At 37.3% G+C, this 25,433-nt stretch overlaps 1 protein-coding gene across 1 annotated transcript in view; it reads left to right on the top strand.

Annotated features, from left to right (window-relative positions):
• The window catches only part of RAB2A (RAB2A, member RAS oncogene family), a 44,984-nt gene extending 19,551 nt beyond the window's left edge, over positions 1–25,433 (top strand). Inside the window, exons 5-9 of the mRNA XM_087752718.1 lie at positions 3,970–4,052; positions 5,446–5,538; positions 9,843–9,954; positions 21,412–21,480; positions 23,789–25,433. Of these exons, the coding sequence (XP_087608844.1) occupies positions 3,970–4,052; positions 5,446–5,538; positions 9,843–9,954; positions 21,412–21,480; positions 23,789–23,884 (453 nt within the window). The 3' untranslated portion in view covers positions 23,885–25,433. The remainder of the gene's footprint in view (positions 1–3,969; positions 4,053–5,445; positions 5,539–9,842; positions 9,955–21,411; positions 21,481–23,788) is intronic.

Raw genomic sequence — 25,433 nt, 5'->3', positions numbered from 1 at the left:
TCCAGGGAGATCCGCTGTTGTGGATCCTATTTCATGATCTAACTGCTTTCTTGTACTACATCATGGCCTTTCCCCGCCCCCCCCCCCCCCCCCCCCTATAGATTCAAAAATATGCAGTTCAGGAATTTGCAAGGAACCCTTTTTGATAGCAAAGACTTGCCTGCACATTTTGCAACTGACAGCTATGTGACTACACCACACACTTGGAAATGACAGCGAGATTTCCTATGGGAATAGTAACACTTAGGAGTCTTTTCTCAAATCTACCACAGATACTGTGTCAGTGGTAACACAGTTACATAACTTAAATGTTCCTGAAAACTTTAGTGCAGGCCCTAAATCTCTGTGTATCTTAGTGACCTAAGGTGATTGATAATGCTTCGTGTTCTGCTTACATCACTATTTTGAAATTGCATTTTGGTCTCTATATGGAGGTATGTTTAGAGAAGCACGTGGGCTATATGTCCATGCAGTTATAAGTTCAAGCAGGGATAAAGATTTTTGTACTGTGTTGAAGACTTGTAACTCCTGGAACTATGATTATATAAAGTCTCTCATATCAGAAAGTTTGTTTTTATTAACCAATATGATATGAACTGTGAAAGCTTACAGTCCAGAAAACAGCCAAAAAGGATGTTACTTAGCACATAAAACATCACTTGTTTATCAGAGGCCCACATTTTTTTCATGATTAGTGAACTACTCACATCAGAGCTAGCACCTTTTTCTCTGAAGAGAGAGGATGCATGTTCAGGCCTGTTCTGTATGCATTTATTGCTTCCCGTAGGCAACCCTGTCTCAGCTAGAGTTTCTACATGTGAAATAGCTGTCATGGTCTATCTGTTACCAAAAAGATCTTCAATCTTCCCGCTTCCACTGCAGTGTGACTCTGAAAGTGGGTATAACCAGGGGTTGCTTTGGAGCAAAGGCTTGCGTTGCCTGTACTAGATGTAATATGGCCTTGAAGGGAAATGACCTGTTTAACATTCCTTTAGAGGCTACTGCCGCTACTGTTCCCCACGCACCACCACCACCCCACCTCCCCCCCACACACACTTGAGCACTGGCACAGGTTGCCCAGAGAGGCTGTGGAGTCTCTGTCCTTGGAGATCTTCAAAAGCCATCTGGACACGGACCTGGGCAACCTGCTCTGAGTGGCCCTGCTTGAGCCAGGGGGGTTGGACCAGATGACCTCCAGAGGTCCCTTCCCACCTCAACCATTCTGTGATTCTATGAAAAAAGCTTTTTAATATGGAGGAGGAAAAAAAGTGCTGGATTTTGAGGGAACATGGAAGGGGGGGTGGTAAGAACAATGTTAATTCCACTTAAGATAAAGGGCTTTTCTCTGGTATCAAAGCTGGTTTTAATTTATACTGAGCTTCCATACTGCTACTTCTATCTGTTGCTCCTTGTAGTAAGTAGCTAAACTTGGGTTGGTCCTACTTTGCAAGACTGATGAAGTACAATTACAACGTACTTGTATTTTTTTTTTAAAAAAGTTGATTTTGGCTAATAGCCTACACTTTTTTTGTTTTTTATCTTCTTTGAAACAGCTTGTCCCCTTTGGAAGAAAAAGGGGGGGGGGGGCACAGAGAGCAAATTGTCAGATGTAAAATGCTTAAAGTAATAATGATACTAAAAAAAAGCTGTAGAGTATACTCTACATGTCTAACCCTGCTATATTGACCTTCTAGATCTCTCATTCAGGATGATACTGTTAAAATAGACAGTAAATGATATATATAAGGTGCCTCTATTATCTTATAGATAATATAAAAATATATATTATATACACATAATTATCATGGAGTTTCTTTACAGAAACTCAATTTTTCTTTCTGTAAAGAAACTCAATTTTCTTCTATTTAGAATGAAAGGGAATTCAGTTTGTATTGTCTATTGATATATGTAAGCACAAATTCATTATCGCTGTGTGGAAGATTGTATCTTCTTTGAAGAAGGGGTAACATTTTCCACCCTTTCCCCAGTCTTTCCTTCAGGAAGCAATGATATTTAAATTTCATTATGGGCAAGGGAGACACAATTAAAAATGTTACGGTATTTTCAGGATTTAGATACCGAACTTTTGTAAGTAAGTGATTCTTGTAAGAACTTGCAATTCTTAAATTCTTCTAAGATGTGCTAGAACCCCTCTGACAGTCTTGGTTGACGGTTTGTTCAGTGAGACGATTTCATGTGTCAGGGTGGAATTTGTGAAGGTGAAACAGACAGTCTTAATGTGGTAGGCTAAGTCCACTTCAAGTATGATTTTAGGCAATACATGGAATACACTGGTAACAACAACTTGTCTGTTGTCTAGTTAGGAGGAAAATGTTTTATGCATCTACCATGTACTTGAGCTAGTCACCACACCAAGAAAAAGTTGTAGAGCTTAGTGGAGCTTCTGGGTAGGGAACCAAGTATTGCGCTAAAAACCTGGGGTTTTACTATTCCTTGGTGCATTCTAGCAGATTGTCTGTATTTTATTATCTTAGTTTACATATAGATGCACTTGGACTCCTGGCCAAGTGTATATGCTAATGCATTCTAATCATGTTGAAACTGTATATTGTCTGTCTTCTGTAACTTCTTCCACTGGAATGGCTAAGATAAAGTGTTTTCTTAACTGAAGTAACTGATTCTGGAAGATAAGGATGCTTTCTGAAGACTGAACATGTCGAAACTTGTTGTGCCACTGTTCTTGTTCAATGACAGAATCTAGAGCAAGTTCTCCCTGAATTCAAGAAGACCTTGTATTAAAAGAAGTACAGTAACTGTGAGAAGAGAAAGTTCTCTGGACACTAATTTTGTAGGTAGGGCTGAAGGGTAGCTTGTATTCGATGAGTATTTAATTCTTGCTTTTCATGGTTTTAAATCAGGGTAATTTCCTATAGTTCTGCACATAACTATCTTACTGCATATGGTGTTGTTTTTTTTCTAGCATTAATATTAGTATTTCTTAATCGTGTTCTGTGTTATTTTTGAATTATGCTAAAGCTTCTCTTATTACTAAATATTAGAAGTAAATGTTTCTTCTAAGAACTGTCAGGTGCTAGATAGCACTTCTGAGAAACATAAGCATGGGGAGCTCAAGGTCTGCAACTATGAATATTTATTTTTCAGGACTGTGTTCTTTTGAGCATGTTCAAGTGCTGAGGTTTTTACAGAATACTTTTCTGTGAGAACTATCTGATTTATGTAGGATCTCTGAAGTTTTTCACCAGTACATATGAAGATGACTCTTGCATCCTGTAGCTGTTTGACAAGCATTATTTATCAAGTACAGAGGAAATTGATTAACTGTGGAGCAGAATTGTGTAAAATTGAATTCAGAACCATTTTCTGTTTTTTCATAATAAAATGATTACTGAAAGAATTCCATCTGAAGACTGTTGAAAGCTGGCTGCAGTTTATGATATAACGGATAAAATCTGCATCCTTGGCCTTCCAACAACCTTTACACCAGCAGATGGTGGGCGTAAAGATGTCATTCATCATTTATTTACAATGGGCTTTATTTATTCTAGTGTCAACAGCTGCCCCAGGGAGCGGGTTATTGAATTCAAATGTGAAGCTCTGGGTTATTTGCTTCCTTTCAAATTTGTCTTCAGAGCTTAGTTGCTAGGAGTCCATTCTGTGCTCTAATAATGATTCATGTATTGTGAAGCCGTTCAGTAAATTGGGTTGTCAGGGATTGCCAAAAAAGGTTTAGAGGTCTTGTTCCGATTTTTTTTTTTTTTTTTAAACAGCACTGTGCTGTAGTTGGTGTCTTCTCCTTATGTGCCTTCTCTTGCTAGTGTTAGAGACTTTATCCCTAGTTGTCCCCTCTCTGATTTCCCTTCCATGCTCCTTCTTGTCCCTGTCCTCTCAAAAGTAGTATTCTATGATTATGTGGTTCTAAGTTTGTGGTTTTCAGCACTAAAAAAATAAATTTGAGATATGAAATAATGAAACTTTTGTCTTCTACAGGCAGGGCAGGAGTCCTTCCGTTCCATTACACGGTCATACTACAGAGGGGCAGCAGGGGCTTTACTAGTGTATGACATTACAAGGTGAGAATACTGAGGAGGTATAACTGGATTAAAATTTTATGTTTTTGTAGAATTGTGCTATGGTAGATAGCAGTGTTAAAATGCTTAATTTAGTTTGGCTTTTTGTGTAGATACTTGTAATCTAATGTTTTGCTAACTTTTCTTAAGTGGTCAAAATCAAGATATAGCCTATGTAAACGATATGCTTCCAATTTTGTCTGTATAGTGGTTGAGAAAAAGTACACATAAAGTCACAGGAAGAATGAAACAAAATAATTTATAAAAATTATTTGACCATGAACTTCTGGATCACCTTTATTGAGAAAGGCCTTAAAATATTTCATTAACTCCTTTCTAGTGTTTTTATTACCAGGAGCTGTAATTTTTCTTTAATTATAGCAGATTTTTTACTGAAGTGCCATTCTGCAAAGGAGTGAAATAGTAAAACATCAAAGTTTGGTTACATAAACATACCAGGAAACTTCTACCGTTGCTGTGTTTATAAGGATGGGAAAATACAGGTTTTAGTGTGATTTTTTTTTTTTTTTTTTCTGTAGCAGCTGTGCAGAAGTGACTAAGGGTTTTCCTGCTGTATTGAATAAAGTCTCTATACAACTTTTTATCTGCAAAACTGTGGGTACTGTGCCTGGTTTATGAAAATGTTCAGGCTCCAAAATGCTATTAGGATGTGTGGCTCCGTTTGTGGATCTTGGGTCTCGTTGCTGAATTAAGCAACAACTTTTAAGAGAGATTTCCTAGACGTTTTTCCTTTTGTTCCCTGTTTATTTTTAAATATCAGGAAGCAACGTATTCTTTCCATTGGCTTTCCAGTAAATGAATCTTTGGTTCATAAATAGATGATTTTACTCTTGTGAAACCTTAAACACGCTTTATAAGCATGTGATTTAATAATTAGTGTACACATTCTGTAAAATCTGTAACATGCCATATTCATGTACATTACTTTAAAAGACTTTGGTGCTAAATTCATTATCCACAGTTTGTAAACTCACAGAAATTTTTCAACCGTTTTCTCCCTTCAGTAGAACAAATATTACTGTATAAGCATGTGATTATTTGTACTGTTGTTTGAATTAGTTGAGGCCGTTAGGGACTTTAAAAATTTTGTTCAGCAGATTTTATACGTATATAAAATTACAGATTCTTACAGCTGTAAGAAACCTCTTTACTCTTTGTAGCAAATGTTTTCAATTACTTTTTAGGCGGAGTTCATTAATGTTCCTTGTTTACTAAATTTTTGTTTGCCTATTCTCCCTCTCACACAGGGATTACTAGCTTTTATCCCTGGAGCATGTGTACTAATAAATGAGTTGGTTACTCAAGTAGAGAAGCTAACAGAAGAGAAAGATTTCTTGAAATACTGCTTTTAATTTTCATTCTGTTCCATACTTAGGAGGGACACTTTCAACCACTTGACAACTTGGTTAGAAGATGCTCGTCAGCATTCCAATTCCAACATGGTTATAATGCTTATTGGAAATAAAAGGTAAAATTTAACCAGTTATGATTTTGTAAGTGTTAGAGATTTATGACTTTTCTGGATTTCAGCTTTTGTGTTTTCTTATTTGTAGGCAGTATGTTAACTTTAAATTACTTTCAGTCACTGGACATAGTTCTATGGTGAATCTAAAACCTTTCCTTTTCTAATTAGACTAAGACAATGTGCAGCACGTGTGGATCAACTACCTTATGTTCTGAGTACCTTTTGTAGCAGTAATTTTATTTTAAAAGGATTGACTGAATGCATAAAGTAATGGATTATATTAATTATTTTTCTCGTTACATTTTGTTACATCTGGAATCACCATTTAGAAGCACCTAGATCTCTCCCTTATAAAGAGAATATGACTCCTCATTTTAGGTGTTCTCAAGAGCTTTGGTTTTTGGTTAAGAATCACAGCAGAGAAAACATCACTAAAAAAAAAAGCAGCCCATATTCCAGGATTCACTTCAAGAACTTTTCTCGAATGTAAAAAGTGCATACCTCAATGATTATATGAGATGTTTCTGGATTCTAAGCCTCTTTCGTATTCTATATGTTTTAGCTGGGTTTCGGGGCAGAGGATGTTTTTTGACCATTCCCTGGTGAATTCGGGCTGCTCTTAGACACTGGGTGATGAAAATACAACTATAAATTTTTGAAGCGTGTCATGGTTGAACCCCAGCCGGCAACTAAGCACCACGCAGCCACTCGCTCACGCACCCCCCGGTGGGATGGGGAAGAGAATTGGAAGAGTAAAAGTGAGAAAACTCCTGGGTTGAGATAGTGACAGTTTAATAGGTAAAGCCAAAGCCTTGCGTGCAAGCAAAGCAAAAGAAAGAATTCATTCACTACTTCCCATCGTCAGGCAGGTGTTCAGCCATCTCCAGGAAAGCAGGGCTCCATCATGTGTAATGGTTACTTGGGAAGACAAAACACCATCACTCTGAACGTCGTCGTCCCCCCCCCCCTTCCTTCTTCTTCCCCCAGCTTTATATGCTGAGCATGACGTCATATGGTATGGAATAGCCCTTTGGTCAGTTGGGGTCAGCTGTCCTGGCTGTGTCCCCTCCCAGCTTCTTGTGCACACCCAGCCTACTCGCTGGTGGGGTGGGGTGAGAAGCAGAAAAGGCCTTGACTCTGTGTAAGCGCTGCTCAGCAACAGTGAAAACATCCCTGTATTATCAACGCTGTTTTCAGCACAAATCCAAAACACAGCCCCATACTAACTATTGTGAAGAAAATTAACTCTATCCCAGCCAAAACCAGCACAAAGTGTGTTACCCAGTTTGCAAACGATTATTTACTTGGTCTTCTCATCAGCTAGACTGTCCGAAGTTCTAAAATGGTTCCCTATTGATGCTGAGACTTTGATCTGTATTGATCTATATTGAAGGTCTTTATAAAAACACACTAGTGAATACCTCAAGCTTATCTGTAATTTTTCTAGTTCTTGATCCAGTGAACTGTAGCATCATGTCTAGATTTTTTTTTGCTGGATGTAGGGTTCTTCCAAATACCAAAAGCATCATCTCAGAATTTAATAACCCAGTAGTTATGGGCCTTTACCTAATTAACCTTAAACTTGTCTCCATGCCTCAGCAAATCTTGAAGGTAAAGATGCCAGTTGAAATAATGGTGTGTATGCTTGTCCCTTAAAATTTAATGAACAGGCAGATAATTTCTTAGATACTACTGAGAAACAGCCTTGTGCTAAAGAGAGTCTGATTTTTGCTACTCTGGCCTGTTCACCTCTTATTTTCTTCTTCTTGCCCCTTCTTCTCCCTTCTATTTTCTTCCCTCTGCCCCCCCCCACCTTCTACCTCCCCCTGAAAAACATGTTAAGCATTCAGTAATTGTGAAGCTTGTCCACGTTTTTATACATAATCTGGCAAATGACTAACGATGTTCTTTTTAATTGAGGAATGTGATAAGCATAGTCTTCACAAATTAATATAAAAATGTAATCTCTTTTATTAAATGAAGCTTTGGTAAGCCCGTGATGTTCCTGACCAACTGTTCTTATGCTTATGTGAGTAAAAACATGGCACTGAGAGAAACAGTGTACTGTTTACTTGAGATAAGTACCACATAAGTTTGCATACTTAGGTGACATCTGTAACTATTCCTGATTTTTCTTAGCTGTTAAACTAAATTTTTATGTCTTGCATTCTGCTGATGCAGACTGTACCACATGGTTGTGTGTTATAATATGCTACTTGCAGCTAGCTCAGTAATTCCCAGTTACAACTAGGTTTTATTCAAACAATACAGATACTTAAATTATTTATTTTAAGTTACAGATTAAGGTGCTACATGAAGTAGAAGTTCTTAAAGAAGCTTTTAAAAGGGGATTATTTTCAAGCCTCAAAGAGGAGGACAGGAGAGAAACTCCTTCAATTATATTGCATTATCCTGAAAGTGTGTTACAGGAGTTCTTATAGTAGGGCACGGATGGAAGGAAGAACGTGTATACTAGCATAATATTTTTGAAGGAATGAATTTTGTTCTTATGAGTCCCAAAAGTGCACTTGGTATACATTTGTAGTACTGACTTATTGCTGGATTTGAAAAGTATTGAGAATTTAATCTGAAATATAATAGCTGTTTTTTGAAAACATTACAAATGCTAGTGTTAAAACATGACAAATACTGTACTTAATCTTCTTTCCAGAACAAAACATAGCTATATTGATCTAGTAAGACCAAATGCCTCGAATTATTGGAATGGAGAGAGGAAGACAACTGTGGTTAGTAGAAGTAGTTAAAGCTCTTTAAGAATATGTTTAGATATCAGTAGTGAGTTTTGACTGGGTTATCACTGCAGTTTTCAATGCAGCTGCACTATTTCAAGTCAAAAGAGTTGTTTATTTCTGTTCCATCATGGAGATAACACTGTAGTGAATCAAGGTTTTAAATAAGATATTTTTGAGAGTAGCATGGCAATAGCAAATAAAGACATTGCTGAAGTTCAAAAATACAATGTCAGATAGCTACTTCAGGGACATGAGAAATGAACACCTTGTTAAGATATCTTAAGCCTGAAGCTGAGATACTGGGAATGCTTACATATAATGAACATCAACTTTAACAATGTTTTGAGAAGACATTTCTTGTATCCTTATCTTCAAATGCTCTATATTTAAATGATGTGCTGAATTGTCTTGACTCTGTAACTCATCTGAGCTAGTGTGTAGTTGTAAACATAACAAAAACCTGCTTTGCTGCAAAATAGATGCCACTGTGAGTATCGTTTATTTTTAATATATGCATAATTACAAGGATGGCAGCACTGAAGCCCAGTGTGATACTTTTTGCTGGTATTCTGGCTGCAAATTAAACCTCTGTATTTGCATGTTGTTTAGTTTAAAAATGTGTATCTAAGAAAATATTTTTACATGCACAATTTAAATGAAACTTTAAATATATATATTTTTTATTTATTTATAAATGTAGCATTGTTATTGCTCAAGATGTAATATACGTACAAAGAAGGACAGAAACTGTGTACTCCTTGTTCCTCAAGAAGCTTTAAAAAGTGAGAGTGAAATACTTATGTGTCTATATGACTTCGAGAAGCAGATTTGTCTTTAGTTGTGTAGTTGAAGAGTTGTTTTTTTTTCTGTTCTTTTGTGTAATATTTAACTTCCTTCTAAACTGCTTGGAAAGCAGGAAACAAAAGATTGTGTAACAGTCACTTCAAGTTCTTCTGCTGTTAGAGGGCCAGGCCTGGAGTTTCAAAACCTGAACGCTAGCTTGTTGGGAGAGAACAGCTAATGTAGTTCAAAACAACTTATTTTTGCTTTTAAGTCTTTTTATCAGGACAGAAATGGACTGTATGAAGTTTTGTTACTGAATAGAAAAAATGAACTCTATCTTTTTAAATTATTTTTAATATCGCCAAGAAATCTTCTATAAAACTCCCTTATCAGTTCAGCTTTACAGTGTGGATTGGTAGATAACATTATACCAGAAAAGAGTGATATTTACCTAAAATGACAATGTCTAAAGTTAGCCTTCAAGGAATAGCTAGATAAGTATACATGCATCCTGTTGAAAGCCATTTCACGAAGTCTTTGATAAGATGTATGTCTGCTAGGATTGAGAGCTCAAGCAAGTGTGCTGTCTGCAGCTACTCCATATACTCGAAGTGCAAGACTTACAGTAATTCTGCTTTATGTAAGGGCTTGAGTAGATACCATATGTATGTAAGTTCTAATGAGGGTTCTTGGCTTATAAGCATGTATCTGAAGAATAATATTTGCATGGACAGGTTAGACCATGCAACTAACTTATTTTTTCCATCTTAGTGATTTAGAATCTAGACGAGAAGTCAAGAAGGAGGAAGGTGAAGCATTTGCACGAGAGCATGGACTTATCTTTATGGAGACATCTGCCAAAACTGCTTCCAATGTAGAGGAGGTAACTTTGCTTAACACTGGTATTTTAGTAAAACAGTTGTTTTGAGTTGCACTTTGTTATTTGTACAGATACTATTCTTCGAGGTTTTGGGTTCCTTAACTTTAATTAACTACTCTTTTAATTTATATTATGAGGAAGACAATATCTGCATTGTATTTGATTGCACGGCACTAGTTATATTGTTGAGACTCTAGTAATTAATATAGTTGTTCTTTTCAAAAATATTTGATCAGAGAAATGGGTACTTCTGTCTGTCCTGAAATCTAAAAAGTAAGACTAGAATAGGTTGCTTGTCCCAAAGCAAGCTAAGCTATTGGTATCCTTGGCAGATGTCAAGCTAACCTGTTCTAAAGACCTCTAATATTTCACAAGCTCTTCAGAGCAACCTATTGCAATGCTTTGATATTTATATATTGTTGTCATCTTTCCCCTCTGCTACCTAGCAGGAATCTTCTTTGCTGCAGTTCACACACGCAATTCCTTTTTCTGGTCTCTACAGAGCTGCTGAAGAGGTCATTATCTTGGTTGCTGTAGTCTGCTATGTCTTTGAATAAGTTTTTCAGTCTTTGCTACTTTAGAGTAAAGAACTTAAGTCTTTTGAAGTTTTGCTTATAGTTCATAGTTCTGGACATATCTGAGTTCTTACATATATCACCTTGATTTACTGCATGCCTTTCTTGAAGGGTGGTTGTGGTGGGTTGACCTCAGCCAGCAACTAAGTGCCCATCCAGTTGCTTGCTCACTCACTCCCCCTGTCCAGCAGGATGGGGAAAAGAACCAGAAGAGCCGAAGTGAGGAAGAACTCAGGGGCTGAGATAAAGAGTTTAATAAATGAAGAAAAGAGGTGGAGGAACCCACCTCTACCTTATTCTAACATCAGCACCTCTCTACATGTCAAAAAATACGTGCTGCTGAATGAGTTGTCCAGTACCTAATGCATCTCTCCTTATCAGGAGAAAAATGAGCATAAAGTTCTTTGTCGAAAAAGTTCAAATAGAATCCTCTGCTGATGATATGAGTGAGTGATTGCTTGCACGTACTAACTTTCTAATTCTGACGGAAAAGCTTTAGGATATAATCCTTTTTAGTGACAATCAAATGCATTCCTTAGATGGTATTCTCAGTCAACGCTAAAAGAGGTGGCGTGATCTAGAATAATTACAGCTGAAGGAGCAAAATCTTAATCTTTGAGCCAATAAAAATAAGTAAGGAGAAATAGTAGGCATGCTACGTGAAAGATACCACTTTGTGGACAAAAGAAGAGACCATTTTCATTTTAATGCTGATTCTGGACTGTTCAGTATCAAAAAAAATAGAAGGGAATGAGGAAATAGTGTGGAATGGGCCACACTTGAGAAAAGAACAAGAAGTATGCAAAATGGAGGCAAATCTGTCAAGCCTTCAGTATATGACTTCAGAACTGGAAAGAAATGATAGTTTGTGACTGCCTGAGGATGTAGAAACTGAACAGGAAGAACAACGTTTGAGTTAGTTAAGCTAAAATTAGATGAAATTTTAAGCAGAAGAAATCTGTGTCCCTATGTCTACTCATGTTATCTTACATGGTGGCAATGGAGAACATTTTTACTGGCTTCTTTGGGAGATTAAGGGCTAAGAAAGTACAACTTTTTTACTAGAAAGAGTATGTATTTATACTGTTGGATTTTTGGATTGATGGAAATAGACTGGGTCTAAAAAGCTGGACATTGCAAGTCTCTGAATTTGCATCTGGATTATTATATCAGATGTTTTCAAATGCATTTGTTTTAAGTATTGAAGGAGACACTTTCTCCTACTTCCTTGGGTTTCAGATAAATTGTCAACATAGTTTTTATGCACTTAATTTGAGTCTCAGAACGTTCATCTTTTCCAAAAGTACCAGAATTTTTAGATAGAACTACTGGGGTCAAAGGGGCTCTCTCTAGTTGTATGGAGGTTATTGGGCGATGAGGGGAAAAAAAGCTAGGGGATTTTGGGGAGAAGGAATATCCCCTTAGTTACTAAGCAGCTTTTTTAATCCATGCTGATAAATCACTGGTGACTGTAGTGTATCATGCATGGGTTATGTAGTTAACCATTACAGTGCCAGGATACCTGTAGAAATCCTTGAGTCAAACATGTCTGTACAAGATACAGCATCAGCAGTGTTGAAAGAGCAGGTGATTCCACTTGAGATAAAGATATAGCTCCAGAGCGAAATGATAGATGTAGATTCTAACTAGATAACAGCAAAGACTTACGCAAACAAAATAAATACAGCTTCAGAAATGTTTAAGGATTATTTGCATCTATTAGACCTCTGTTCTTTTCTCAACTCTGTATTTAATAAAGTCTTATAGAATGATAAAACTAATGTTTAAGATATATTTTTAATTCAGTTATCAACCTTCTGTCCTTCTTATCCATCAGTAGGAAATATTCCTCAAAAAGGGTGCTTTGGAGAAAGACACTTTACTGTAAGGCACATGCATGTATACATACGGAAACGCACAGATATAACGGGGTAGAATATTCTCAGGTAACAAATGGTGTCTTGTTTTCTCTTTCCTTTCCCAAAAGAGGGATTTTTACCATACAGAGATCATGTAGTCAACTAATAAAGCCTTGGCCTGCTGCATTTGCACCTGTGTTGCATTGCTTAGTGGTTGCTATACAAAACAAAGTAGTAATGGAAGTGTATTTCTGGGTATTGGAGGAAGTAATGTAAGTGTGATTGCCAGGGAAAGTGACAACAAAGAAGCTACACAGTATCCAGTAACAGGGCTTAACTATTCTTCCACCCGTTTAAGAGAAAGAGTTAGATCCAACTTTGAGGTATCTGTCCAAAGTAGAATTAGGAAGAATATCCATTTTTCGTGGCCAAACTTGTTTTGTGGATTAATTTTTTTTTTTTTTCTCATTACACAGCTGGTTCTCAAACTTTGCTTTCTGAATCTGAGGCAAAAGTACTCATGGCAAAAGAATTAAGACTGTTAAGGGTTTAGAAATAATCATCTTGGATTGTTCACAGAAGCCCTTCCTCAAATCACTTGAATCCTGTAGTCCTCTGTAGCCTACCTCAGTATGTGCAAGCAGTCTATTTCATTATAAACATACATGGCTGCTCAAAATACTAGTCACCAGTATTTTATTTATTTATTTATTTTAACAAAAATGCTTTAATGCATGTTTCTAGAGTAGAAAATGGTGTAAACTCATCTTCTTTAGTTCTTTAGCATGGCTGCTTGTATCAGTAATTTCTGAAGTAGTAAGGGAAACTTCTCAGGCAGTTCTAAAAACCTTCTGAGGTAATTTTTCATGGAAAAAATTAAAATAATTTCAGAAGTGTTGTGAATCATATGACTGCTTTGTAAAAAAGCAAGGTTATAGCAGTCCAATTTTTTTCTGAATTGCTCACACTGCATTTTCAAGTCTCTTTAGTTTATAGAAGATGGATTAATTCTTACAAATCGTATTTTTTGGTTGACATCAGTAAGTCTCACCATTGTACAGCTTGCGTCCTGCAGGTGTAAAGACACTCTATAGCGAGTGCTTTTTATCCATTTTAATTATTCTTGAGACACTGTTAGCTATACAGGTTACTGTATTGTTCTCAGTCCCATACAGTTAGTGGGTTATCTAACCACATTCTACATATTCTGAACAGCTACTTTGGTAGGGGCATTTCTACAGCATCTGTAGATCTGGCATGCGGTTCTTAACTTTATTGTCTCTAGTCTATGCCCAGACTAATACCTGGCCCTGCAGCAACAGGGCTAGTAACTGTGGCTCTTGTACACTGAACACCAGGTTCTTGTCACTGGGGAATTCAGGAGGGGCAATGTGGCAGTACAAACTGGTCATGCTACAGAAGTTAACAGACAGATCTCCATTGTAAAGCACAAGCAGATAGCCGTAAAAGTCTTGCGGTCCTAGTCCGTGCCGTTCAGTGTACACAGACTACTTGCACTTCATGCGGATGTAATACTGAAACAGCAGCACAGGGGTGTATGGCTCCTGTGTTGTACCAGAAGCAGTTAAATGGCCAGAGGAGACTTTTTTCCTACTGCAGTTTTTCATCTCTCTAGTTGAAAATACATGTTTCTCTGTCAAAAGTGACAAGACAAGCCTCTATACTTTGTTTTGATCAGTACGTTGACCTGTTCAGTGCTTGGATCTTAGGACAGTTTAAAAATGTTCATTGTGTTCTTCGGGATTATGTCTCATACCCTACATCTTGGAGAGAATACCCTGTTAGCTGTTTGTCTTGTGCAAGGCTGTTAGGGGATGTTTATACCCTGTTTGCACAACAGGTAATTGGTAGTTGGAGCGGGAAGTAGATGCAGGCTCTTCCTTTGTAGTTTCTGTGGAGGCTTCTAAGAATTCAGTGTGGCCACAGAGTGAAATCATGATGTTTAATATGAATGGAATTGGGTGAGAAGAGTTTCTGAATCATCGGGAGGATAGAATGATTGTTGGGGGGCTGGGGAAGGTTAAGCACAGGGTTATAATTTGACTGCTTTGCAAGGCCTGTTATACTAGTCTCTTCAGCGGTATCATATTCATTTAAACAGGGTTTTTTGTTGTTGTTGAGTTCCTTTTAACCTCTGTCTAAAGCTATCAAGATAGCCAGCTATCAAAACATAACTGAATTTTTGTGCTTTTTTCGCCAGTGATTTCTAAGCTGTATCACTAGTGCATTTCTTTACAATGCTGTTTAAAAAAAAAAAAAAATCGTGACTATGTTTTGGAGACGTTCAGTAATGTACACTCTGAGCATGGCTGTCGGATTTCTCCCAGTAGAATGCATAGTTAAATTTGACCTGAAACATTGAACTTGTTTTTAATTCATGCTGAAACAAATCTAGTGTTAACTTTTAGAATCTTGGTTATCATATCTGTTCGACATTTTTGAATTGTGGATGGAAAGGTGTGCGTGCTGAAGTGCTGTTTGCAGAATTCAATGTCACTTACGTAATTTTTTTGTAAGAAAACACGGTGATGCCTATCAGTAGGCTTTTTGCTTGTTTGCGCTTAAGTCTGAGGTCCAGACCTCAGGAACGTTTGCACTTGTTGTAATCATAACATCAGTTACTTTCCTACCTTGCATTCAAACTACACGTAATATTTAAGAATTTTTTTTCTCTCATTTGCAAGAGACATTAACAATTTTATCACATTTATTTTTTTCATTGGTAGTTCAACAACAGTGTATGACTGTTAATTGCAGTCTTATCTGAAACAGGCAGCTTAGAGCTTGCTGAGTGGTTTCTACTTGGGCAGTGTCTAACACTAGTAGAGGCAGAATGGAATCCTCTGCGTGAGCTCAGGGTGACCATGCAGTCTCCCGCAGCACACAATGCTTATCTTTGTGTCCCTGGAATATCATTTCCTTTGAATCCTTTTACATGCACTGATTCTCAAGAAGTAAAGATACCTAGCTGTATTTGGGAAGCTGGAATAACTCGGTGCGTTCTTCTTGGACTCCAGACAGCGATTTTTAATAATGATCAATGTGATCAACCTTAAGCAAAAGAGTTTTCTGGGTACTGGTCAAACCAATACTAGACACCATCACTGTTCAGAAGCTGATCTCACTTGAGTTGTACTAGTGTATCACTGACTCCTGGTGCGGGAGTTGGTTTTCATAAGTTGTTTCCCATATGGAGGGGATTATACAGCCCTATGCCAAGCCTTCATCTTAAGTGTATTGTCTTTGTTATTCCAAGTTGTCTGCACATAAATAGAATGCAATAATGGATTCATTATTTAGGATTAAATCAGAATAGACCAACGGTTTTGACTGAGCAGTGGAGCACTTCTGCTACATGTAGCTGGATGGTCATTCAATGGTTTTGTTTCAGCTGTAACTTAATTTTCTCTTTCATACTTTTGCTAAATGGATAATGAATGTTACAAATGCCTGTGGCTTCAACAGTGGTACTACTTGGTCACAGATAAGGGAAGGAAGATGGCCTTTGTAATATTCTGAAGGGTAAAAATGAAAACCTCATGGAAAGATCGAGATTCTTAGCAGCTTCCAAGTTTGAACTGATTTTTAGAAGTGTTTTTTATTTCCCCTCTGCACCCTCCCTAAGCACAACTAATTGCTGGTAAACAAACAGTAGTTTGACCTGGTAATATAGTTAGCAAGGATTTAGTAAATAAAACTTGAAAATCCTAGGATGTTAATAGCTGTGTAAAGTGACACGCAAGACATAATCCGACTAGAACTTGCAAAAGAGCAGGATTTCTAGTTCATGAGAGTCTTAAAAAGAAAAAAAAAAAAACAAAACAAAAAACACCCAACAGTTAGGTTTAACTTAACTTCTATCAAAACCAGTATTCCTTCAAGTTCCTTGAAATCAAAGTTCTGTGACCTTCCAGCTGTGTGAAGCTGGCACTTTAGCCAGTTTCTCCCATGAGAAAATAGAGAGATGAAGTTCATGTCGGTTCAGCTGTGGGAGAGAGAAGGGGCAGGACACCTGGCTCCAGTGAAGATTCACAGCTTTTTACCTGCTTGTGGCAAACGCTTGGACTGTGCCCCAGCTGCGCAGTAAGGAACACTGGCTCTGCCATGGTTCTTGGGGCTGATGGGCATCCCAAGGTATAATCAGAATAAAAAGTCTTAGTTAATTGAGGGTTTCAGGCTTTATAGAAGAGCATGAAAAGTATATGGCTGCCTGCCTGAGCTGTGGATTCTGCTGGGGAGATGGATCCTTAGTTCTGGGGGTTTTTATCTTCTTTTTTCCTCAGGTGCTTTGTCCTTTGTAACTGTTCAACAGCAGCTGCAGGACTTTTTGAGACACTTCGAGCTCTAGTAATATACATCTTCCCAATAAGCTTGTCAGAAAGATTGCACTTCAACGGGTACATTTCAACAAATTGCTGTCGAGTTCTGTCTTGTGCCTGTGCACCTTTACTTCAAAACTAAGGGCTACAAATGTGTCAGGGTGCTTCTTGGGGTGTAGGTTCATTATATAGCACCTTCCTTCTGCTTGATAATTTACCCTTCTGTAGCCCTTTTAGTGTCCTAGGCTTCTTTCTGAAGGATAATTTAGTTGTAAAAAGTATTGTCTTACTGTGCATAAAACAGCTGCTCAGAGCTTTGGGATCTCACTCTTTTAAGTGGCCATCCAGCACCACTTACACACTGGGATAGGGAATGGTCTAGGAGTAAATCTATTTATGGTCCATGTTGTTACTGTTTCCAAATGCATTCTGTAATACTAGGGTAATCTAACTATATTGTATCTTACTGCTTAAGGATAAGACAGGAAATTGGGAAGGAGGAAGAAATTCTAGGTGTTGGCTGACCACAGAGGTGAGGGTCAAGCTTTAGAATTTGAGATATTTAACCTTTAAGCATTCCTCACTTAATTGTAAGAAAGCCCTCAGAAATAATGACCACCCAATTTATATTTCAAAGCATTAAATTTAACTTTAATATTGCCACCAGAGGGCAGCATGTTACATGAGCTAGCAGTGTAGAACCTGGTATATTCTGAGTTTAAGCAAAGATGAACTTGTAAAATATGTGTTTTGAAAAGTATCATAGATTCATTTACAAGTTTTTCCTGTTATGTTCAGCTTGTAGCTAAGTCCTCAAATACTTGGCATGGTATTAGCTTTCTGAGAAAGAGAAGTCACGTTATTGACATCTGCCAAGTGAAAACTAAAAGTAGCTGTTGTATAACTTGCATTCTGGTGCCCTTAGTTTATTATTACTCCTGCATATAACTTCCATAAGACAGAGGTATCAGGAACTTACTCCCTTATGTCCTGTGTTGTTTTTACCAGTTACAGAATTCGTTCTTCCTGGTTTTGTCTCAAGGGTGGTAAACCTACATAACTTGTTTACTTTGTGTGATAAAATGGATGTCAAAGTTGATTTAATTCTATGTTCAATGATTTTAGGATTAATTTATCTTAAATGCAGCATCTGTACTGTTTGGTAGTTGGGTTTCTGTGTTTTGGGTTGTTTTGGGGTTTTGTTTTTTTTTTTTTTGAGGTGAGCATTGTGAGGCTTAACTTCATGATTCCCATGTAGCAATATGATCTATGAAACTCCTTATACAAATCATGTGAAGTGATGATATACTGGTATATTGCGACTCAAAAACCTCCTTCATTAGCTTTGCAGTAGGTGCAGGTGTGACACAACAGGCAGATCACATCTGACAAGGCTCACTTTCCCACTTGTACAGTAATGTAATTTTCCTTCACAGGATATTACTATTATTTGAGAACCTAGGTATAATGTGAACACAATTGAAAAATGTGTTACATTAAAACAAATCACTGAATAACTTGTAAAACAACCTTTTTTTTAATGCTGTGGTACAGACACATGCAGTAGTCTCATGCATAAAAGCATCAGTAATTTGTGATTTAGAAATATTAAAACGAAGAGTTACACATTAAATGCAGACATTTTCCTGAAGTTACATTATTTTCTTTAATGTAGTCTAGAATTGTTATATTTGGAAGTCTAACATACTGTTTCTGCAAAAGTCTGTCGCTTCCGTTTAGGAGTAACAGAGGTACTGCGTACTAGGGCCTTGCCATCTTTCAGGTGACTTGAGTATAAATCCAGATTGAATCTGGCACTGCCTCTCCTGGGGTGGTGAAAGTAAACCTGGACCTGAGCTGATTTGGGGTGGAAATGCTCGAGTGTCTTTGTATAGTGTTTTAGTAACAGCAGCATTACGGGAACGTACAGTGCAACTGCAGTAGGCTTAGTAGGCAGCCAGCCGAGTCCATGAGGGCTTACTGGTCGAGGTCTTGTGTCGTGTGGAAGTGGCTATACTGCACCTGGATCCAAGTTGGCGTGTGAAGCGCTACAGCTGTGTTCTTGCAGTCCCCTGCACATGGTCTAATAAATCCAAACTGGATTTGAGGGGAAACTGCTCTGTCTTTCTGCATCCATGGCTCAGTTAATCTGCAAATAGGATAAACTGCCCATAAATAATTGAGAGTTTATAGTATACTGCATGTTCCAGATAAGAGTTCGAACATGCAGTATTAAAAGAGATTTTTAGAAGTCAATTATACAGAGTTCACCTTCTTGTCCTTGCTAATTGGGGCACTAGCATGCAATGCCCAAATCTGATATGATATTCTTAAAGCAAGTAGACTGCTGTTTTCAGTAAAGTTCTCAGGTGGTTATTTTGAGTCTTACACTTTGAAGCGTAAGCTAACTTAAAATACATGGATGCAAGAAACAAAGGGAAGTCTCAAGGGTTGCAGGTCTCTTTTCATGGCTGATTAGTAGTAATTTTTCAGAATCCATACCAACTGAAGAAAACATCAGTTAGATTTATGCGCTATATTCTTGTCAAACCATTGTTTTCAAATAGGAATTATTTATATGTGACCCAGCGCAGCCTGGCATTTTGCCATGCAGAATACGTGCTGGTTTAACACTAAGATGTGGTGCACCAGAATCACCGATGGGAGTGTGGCAATTAGATTATGTCTTCTCAAGACAACTGAAATGATAGAACTGAGGTGAATGGAATATTTGGATTTTTCCGATCAACAGTTTCTTAGGCAATACGTTTAGTATTAAAATAGACTGTACTGAACTCAGTATGCTTTTTGCTTTGCACAGCGCATGTGTAATAACTATGTTGAGAGGGGGGAGCATGGATTGAGTGTTGTTAAATCATACTATGTTTTCCAGTGCATTCTATTTTTTGTGAGGACAGATGCGTTCAAGCGGTGATCTGTTCTTGAGTGTAGCATCCAGAAGATATTTTATACTCAGGTGTGTTAGTTTGGAGTTTGTAGTTTGTTAAAATTCTAGTTTTGTTGGTCTAAAATTTTTATAGATCTAATGTAATTCTCATGAAATTAATTACAAGAGCCTAGGCATACTTAGCAAACATCTTCTAGAATTGTTACAAGTGCCAATTGTTAAGTGCTTGTTTACATGAAGTTATCATAACACATTTTTAAGGCTTCAAGTTCTGCTTAATGTCCTACTGAAATAGAAGCAAGCAAGTATCCTCACAGATTCCAGCTGTGTGAATTTCCAAAGTTTTTGACATGTGCCTTTCAGTAGGCCCATGCATGAGGCCATTACAATAATTAGTGTGTTATCAGAAACCAAGATAAGTTTGAATTTTTTTTTCTTACATTGAAAACTTCAATTTCTGAGGAATTTGAATCAATTCGTAGCTGGCCGAAAGCCAATTTTTCTCCTCAACTCTAACGCGTGTTTGAAAAACGAACTCGCTTCCTAAGTGCCTTGTGAATCTGCAATGATTAATTCTTCTCATTATTTTGCTGCAAATTCTCATGACCCTCTGTGATGATTCGATCACCCACTTAGAGTTTATGCATATTCATATCTTTCCGCTCCTGCTGCAGTCGTTCAAGTCTCCTTCACTGGCTGTGGTGTGTGCTTGGTGCAGTAATTGAGCTGCAGTAGATTGATTACTCTGGGGAGCTGTAAGGCCTTTAAAGGTGAAAACATATCAGTCCTGTTAATTAGGAAACAAAGCTCTGGTGGCAAGTTCAGCAGTCAAATGCTTCCAGTGTAGAAATGAGGAAAGGTATGATTTGTTCCTCTCCATGAACCCTGTTTACTTTTTTATATTTGAATTAGATCTGTATTTGCTGTAATAGGCTTGTGCAGAAGATAGCGTATCTTGTATGATTGCATGGTGTTGGTATTTTAAAACAAAAAGACCTATATGTTTGATTGTAGTTATTAGCTGCTGTTAATCACCTCTTAAATTATACGTTATAGGTCAAGTAACGCCTAAAATAAAGTTAAATGAGAGATGAAAAATGGAATCATCGATTGTAAACTTTAACCAAAAATGTTTGTCATTCACTTTTTCAGACCTGAATGTCAAAGTTTTTTCTCTGAATTAAAACAATAGATTTTCAGAAATCCTAATAAAACCTGGGGCCTCTCCTTTTTACTATTAAGATGTCTATTACCTATCGTGTGCAAGATTAATTAAAGAGAATACATTCTTAAAATTAGGTGAATATTAAATGATAGCATAAGGTTTCATCCAGCAGACAGCATCCTTACATCATCATTGTAAGTACCCTGTGGTTTTATGTTGCTAAGCACTCTAATCTAGAGTGGCCTATTACAAAGATATTAAGGGTAGGGGAAACCATCTGCCACACAATCTATCCATAAGGGTCAGAAATAAATAATTTAAAAGTAATTTATATATCTTAAACCACTTTTTCCCTGTAATTACTGGACAACAGATTGTAGAATACAGATGTTATGAAAATGCCAGTTTTTGTAAACAGTGTGCAATCCATTGCTACTTCAGGGTAGGTTACAGGATGCTGTTGTCATACCTGTTCCTGCTGAGGTCAGGAGGAAAAGTCTCACTGAAACAACTGCACATGAGATTGGATTCCAATTAGTGCATCTCACAGCAAAGGATATCGCATTCATTGTTTGTGTTTTAGTTTTTTTTTTTTTTTTCCCCTCTATTTTAGGCTTTTATTAACACTGCAAAGGAGATCTACGAGAAAATCCAGGAAGGAGTTTTTGACATTAATAACGAGGTAACTTTTAGTACCCTGAACACTTTTGTTTGTTTGTTTTTTAAATGTACAAAATTCACCTCCCCTAGAAGGCTGGACAGTAAAAAATTTGTCTGTTCCATTTGGATATAGAATTGTCTGCCATTGTGATAAAAATGGATTAAAATAAGTGACCCTATCCATCCATGAAGCATCACAAAATAATATAAATCCCCAAAAGAGAAGAAAATCCACTTTCATCCACTTCTCCATATGGTGTCATCTGTTTTCAAAGATAATTTTCCACTATGTAAATGGGGGACCATGTTGATATGCCAGATGCACTCCATGAGCTGTCCAGTGTAGGGGAGGGATTGCTTTGAGAGTTACATAAAAGACTTTTGAAATGTTCCTGGTTTAGGTGGCTGGATTCTGTAGGGAATAAAAGATTAGCCATTTTGCCTATGCACATTACTGAAATTACAGATTATCGGGGCCTGCCTGTTTGGGGTGGGGGTGGGGAGGTGGAGCAGGGAGCACTTTTGTAATGCACGAGCCTAGAAAGACCTATAGTGTCTCTCTTGAATTTTGAAACGATTGTGCTGTTGAAAATCTTGAGCAGTTAGGAGGGAGGTTCACAGCCGTAGAAAAAGCAGATTCAAATTCAGCAGTAGTAAACAGAAATACTAGGATTGTATAGAAATGTTGGGATCACGTAAGCTCTCTGTTAACATTCACATAAAAAGTCACACCACATAAAGTTTAAATTTGACAGTGTGGTCAGTCCTTCCTGATGCTCAAGGGTTTGTTTGTTTTTTTTTTTTTTTTTTTATCCTGCATGTCCCTAAATATCATTGTTGAGGTGCTTAGTAAAACCACATGTGAAAATCTGCACCACCGCTCTCTGTTCTGTATCTGTTCTGTGAATAGGTGCATTCTCTGTCTGGGACTGTCAGTCTGACGCTTCTCTTAAGCGTGATAGTCCTTGCAGAATTGTTCAAAGAGTAGTGAGGGAATTGGCAGGACTCAGTTAAATAGCTTCACCTCTTGCTGTTTAATGTATTTCAACATGAGAAAATTTAGACTATTAAAAATATTTCTCTTACGACTTTAGAGAGGAAATAATGAGAAACTTAAGTAGTGTGCAAAGTATTTGCACTAGGAAACTTGTAGCTACACAAGACTTGAATAGTAATCCTTCAGAGACACTAATTCTGACTGGAAAATGTATGCATGTTTATATATGGTGTTCTGGTGAAACACTTTTAAAATTCAGTTTAGTGATGAAAAACTTAGGATTCTCTTTAACATTTTTCCTAAAAAAAAAAAAAAAATGCACTCAGGGCAATATAAATTGGACAGTAATCAGTGTGTCTGAAAAAGCATGCTCATTGTATCTGTCGAGTTTCATATAGTAGCTGACTGCTTTACTGTGCCTTATGGAGCTTTGATTGCAATATGCTGTCAAGAGCCAACAGTCCGTGCTATTTATTTGGCTTTACGCCAAGTCTGGCTCCTTGATTCCTCAAGAAGTTGCTATCAGCCCAGAGGGGGCAAAACCAATGAGCCATAGGGCATGCTTTTTATTAAAGAGGAGTCAAAGAGCGAAAAGAAACCACATCAGCTGCTGTCAATACTGAGCTAGTGCCAGAAACCCCAAGGCTACTACTGTTGCAGAACAACTGCCAAGCACTATAAATCTGAGATTTACTGTGACGCAAAGTTTCCTTAAGAGCTTAATTTCTGAAGCTACTGTATTACTTTGAGAAAAGTGCTGTATTTTTAGGTAAAATCCACTTGAGGGAGTGAGGGTTAAGATATAAGTGTGATTTTGATGAATGAAAGAGCTATGCTGTGTGTGGGTTCTTGGCAAGTAGCCATGCCTTTCGGGATCATAGAAATTATTGATGACACAGAACACTCGTATGCCCTTAGCCTCTACAGCTGATTCAACACAGAAAGAAATGCTGTCTAGAGAGGAAAAGTTTTATATTAAACTATCAAACTAATGGAGATTTTGGTGAGAGGGGAGAGGTTATACGCTCCTAGCAAATGCTATGTATTTTTAAAGCCTTATGCCAAGTAGTATTCAAAGACAATTCTTGCTCTGTGTTTTTGTGTTAGGAGTTTAAGGAACAGCGTTTAACATGGAGAGAAAATTTAAACGAGAAGGAAAGCATCTTCCTTTAAGTTATATTTCATCGCCAAGGACACGTTGCTAAAAAAATATTTATTGCGTACATTAGGAGAACTTGCTATATGATCGTCTAAAAAAAAAAAAAAAAAGAACAACTTTGCAAGTATATTAGTGTTCCAAAATAATGACACTGTGTATTAAACTTCATTTCAGGCAAACGGCATAAAAATTGGCCCTCAACATGCTGCTACTAATGCAACACTCGCAGGCAATCAGGGAGGACAACAAGCTGGAGGAGGCTGCTGTTGAGCCTGTTTTTACTTTCTAGCTGCCTGGATGGGGCCTACTAACTTGTTTGTTCACCCTTCCCTCCCCCTCCGCCCCGCTCGCCTCCACTTCAGTTCAACTGAGACATGAAACTTGTAAGTTGGTTTCCTGTTGCAGAAGAAGACTTTATCCTTCAAATTCTTGTATAACTTTGAATAAATGGTTAATGTTCACTTAAAGACAGATTTTGGAGATTGTATTCATATCTATTTACATTTGATTTCTAGGTCAATTGATGTGATTATTTTTGTTAAATGTTGTCTTGTGCCCTTGACTACAAACTGAATTGTATCAAACACTACAAAGTCATCTGAGTATTTTAATCAGTTTGTGTAGTTAGGTTTCCCAGCTCCTGCGGTTACCTAATGTTTAATATTGTAGAGCTGTCCTCAAGTTTTTTGTCAATTTTCAAGGCTATAAAGAGAAGCGGAAGGACTCTTTTAATTCTGTATTTATCACTTTCTGTATATATAGTTTAATAACCTGCTTGGGTGTACTTGCCAAGCTAGAATTCTTTAATGCATTTGCATAAATTCTATACTACTTAGAGCTTGAAAACTACAGAAGCATTAATAGAAATTGCTTGGACGCTAAATTTTAAGCCTTTTTGACATTGTTAGCATGTTCATCCTCCCCTGTCATTATCCTGAAGTCCAAGAGAAATGCTTAATGTATATTACTAGAGGCTACATACGTGCTATCTATTTTAATGCCAAATGTTTGCTGTTTGTCCACAATTTCCACAGCACCTCTTCAGAAATGGATTAGCTGTTTGCCTTAATGAATACGATAGGTAAAAACAGAGTATGAATGAAAAGTCGAGGAGGAGTTGATAAATTTAAAATGGCACATTATAAAAACATTAATCTTTTCTTAATGTTTTTTTCTTGTTTACCACTTGATTTCTAGGTATATTTTTCATGCAAGGACAGTTTTTCAACCTAAATGTACGGTGGTTGTGTAAAGTTTTCTTTTAGTGACAACTTGTAATCCTAAATATATGGTAAGCATCTTGTCTATTGTGAAGAGGGTGTGAAAATAAAATCTGCCAGTTTGGAAATCTTGATGAAAATCAAAACTAGAAATGCTTTGGTACTTATTATGGCGGTGGTCGGGGGAGGGGGGGTGTTTTGCCTCAGATGAAAGGGTTGCAACAGTACAAAAAAAAAAAAATCCTGTGTTTAAGTGTATTTGTTAAAGTACAGAATATTCATGTCACTTTTCCTACAAATGAGGAGACAACTGAGTTTCCACCTCATCCTATTTATATAAATTACAGATAAAAGGGTGATACTAATGCTAGGCCATGCTTCATGTATTTAAAAGAAAAAAAAAAAGTGGGGAGGGATGACTGCAAAACTTCTGTCTTACTGGACCAATACTGACTGCAGTGCACCACTGGGGGACGTGGACCCTCGTGTCACCCATTCATTCTTATTGTCAGAACTTTACCATCGGAAGTGAATAAACGTCAGCCTGACAGGTGTAACGTGGCAGTGGTTCTGAGATGAAATAAAGTTTAAAAAACGTG

Source organism: Nipponia nippon, unplaced genomic scaffold (genome assembly GCF_047370975.1).
Source record: "Nipponia nippon isolate SJK-2023a ecotype South Korea unplaced genomic scaffold, ASM4737097v1 scaffold_1, whole genome shotgun sequence".
Lineage (NCBI taxonomy): Eukaryota > Metazoa > Chordata > Aves > Pelecaniformes > Threskiornithidae > Nipponia > Nipponia nippon.
Note: the sequence above shows the minus strand (reverse complement) of the source record. Positions and strands in the feature narration are given on the sequence as shown.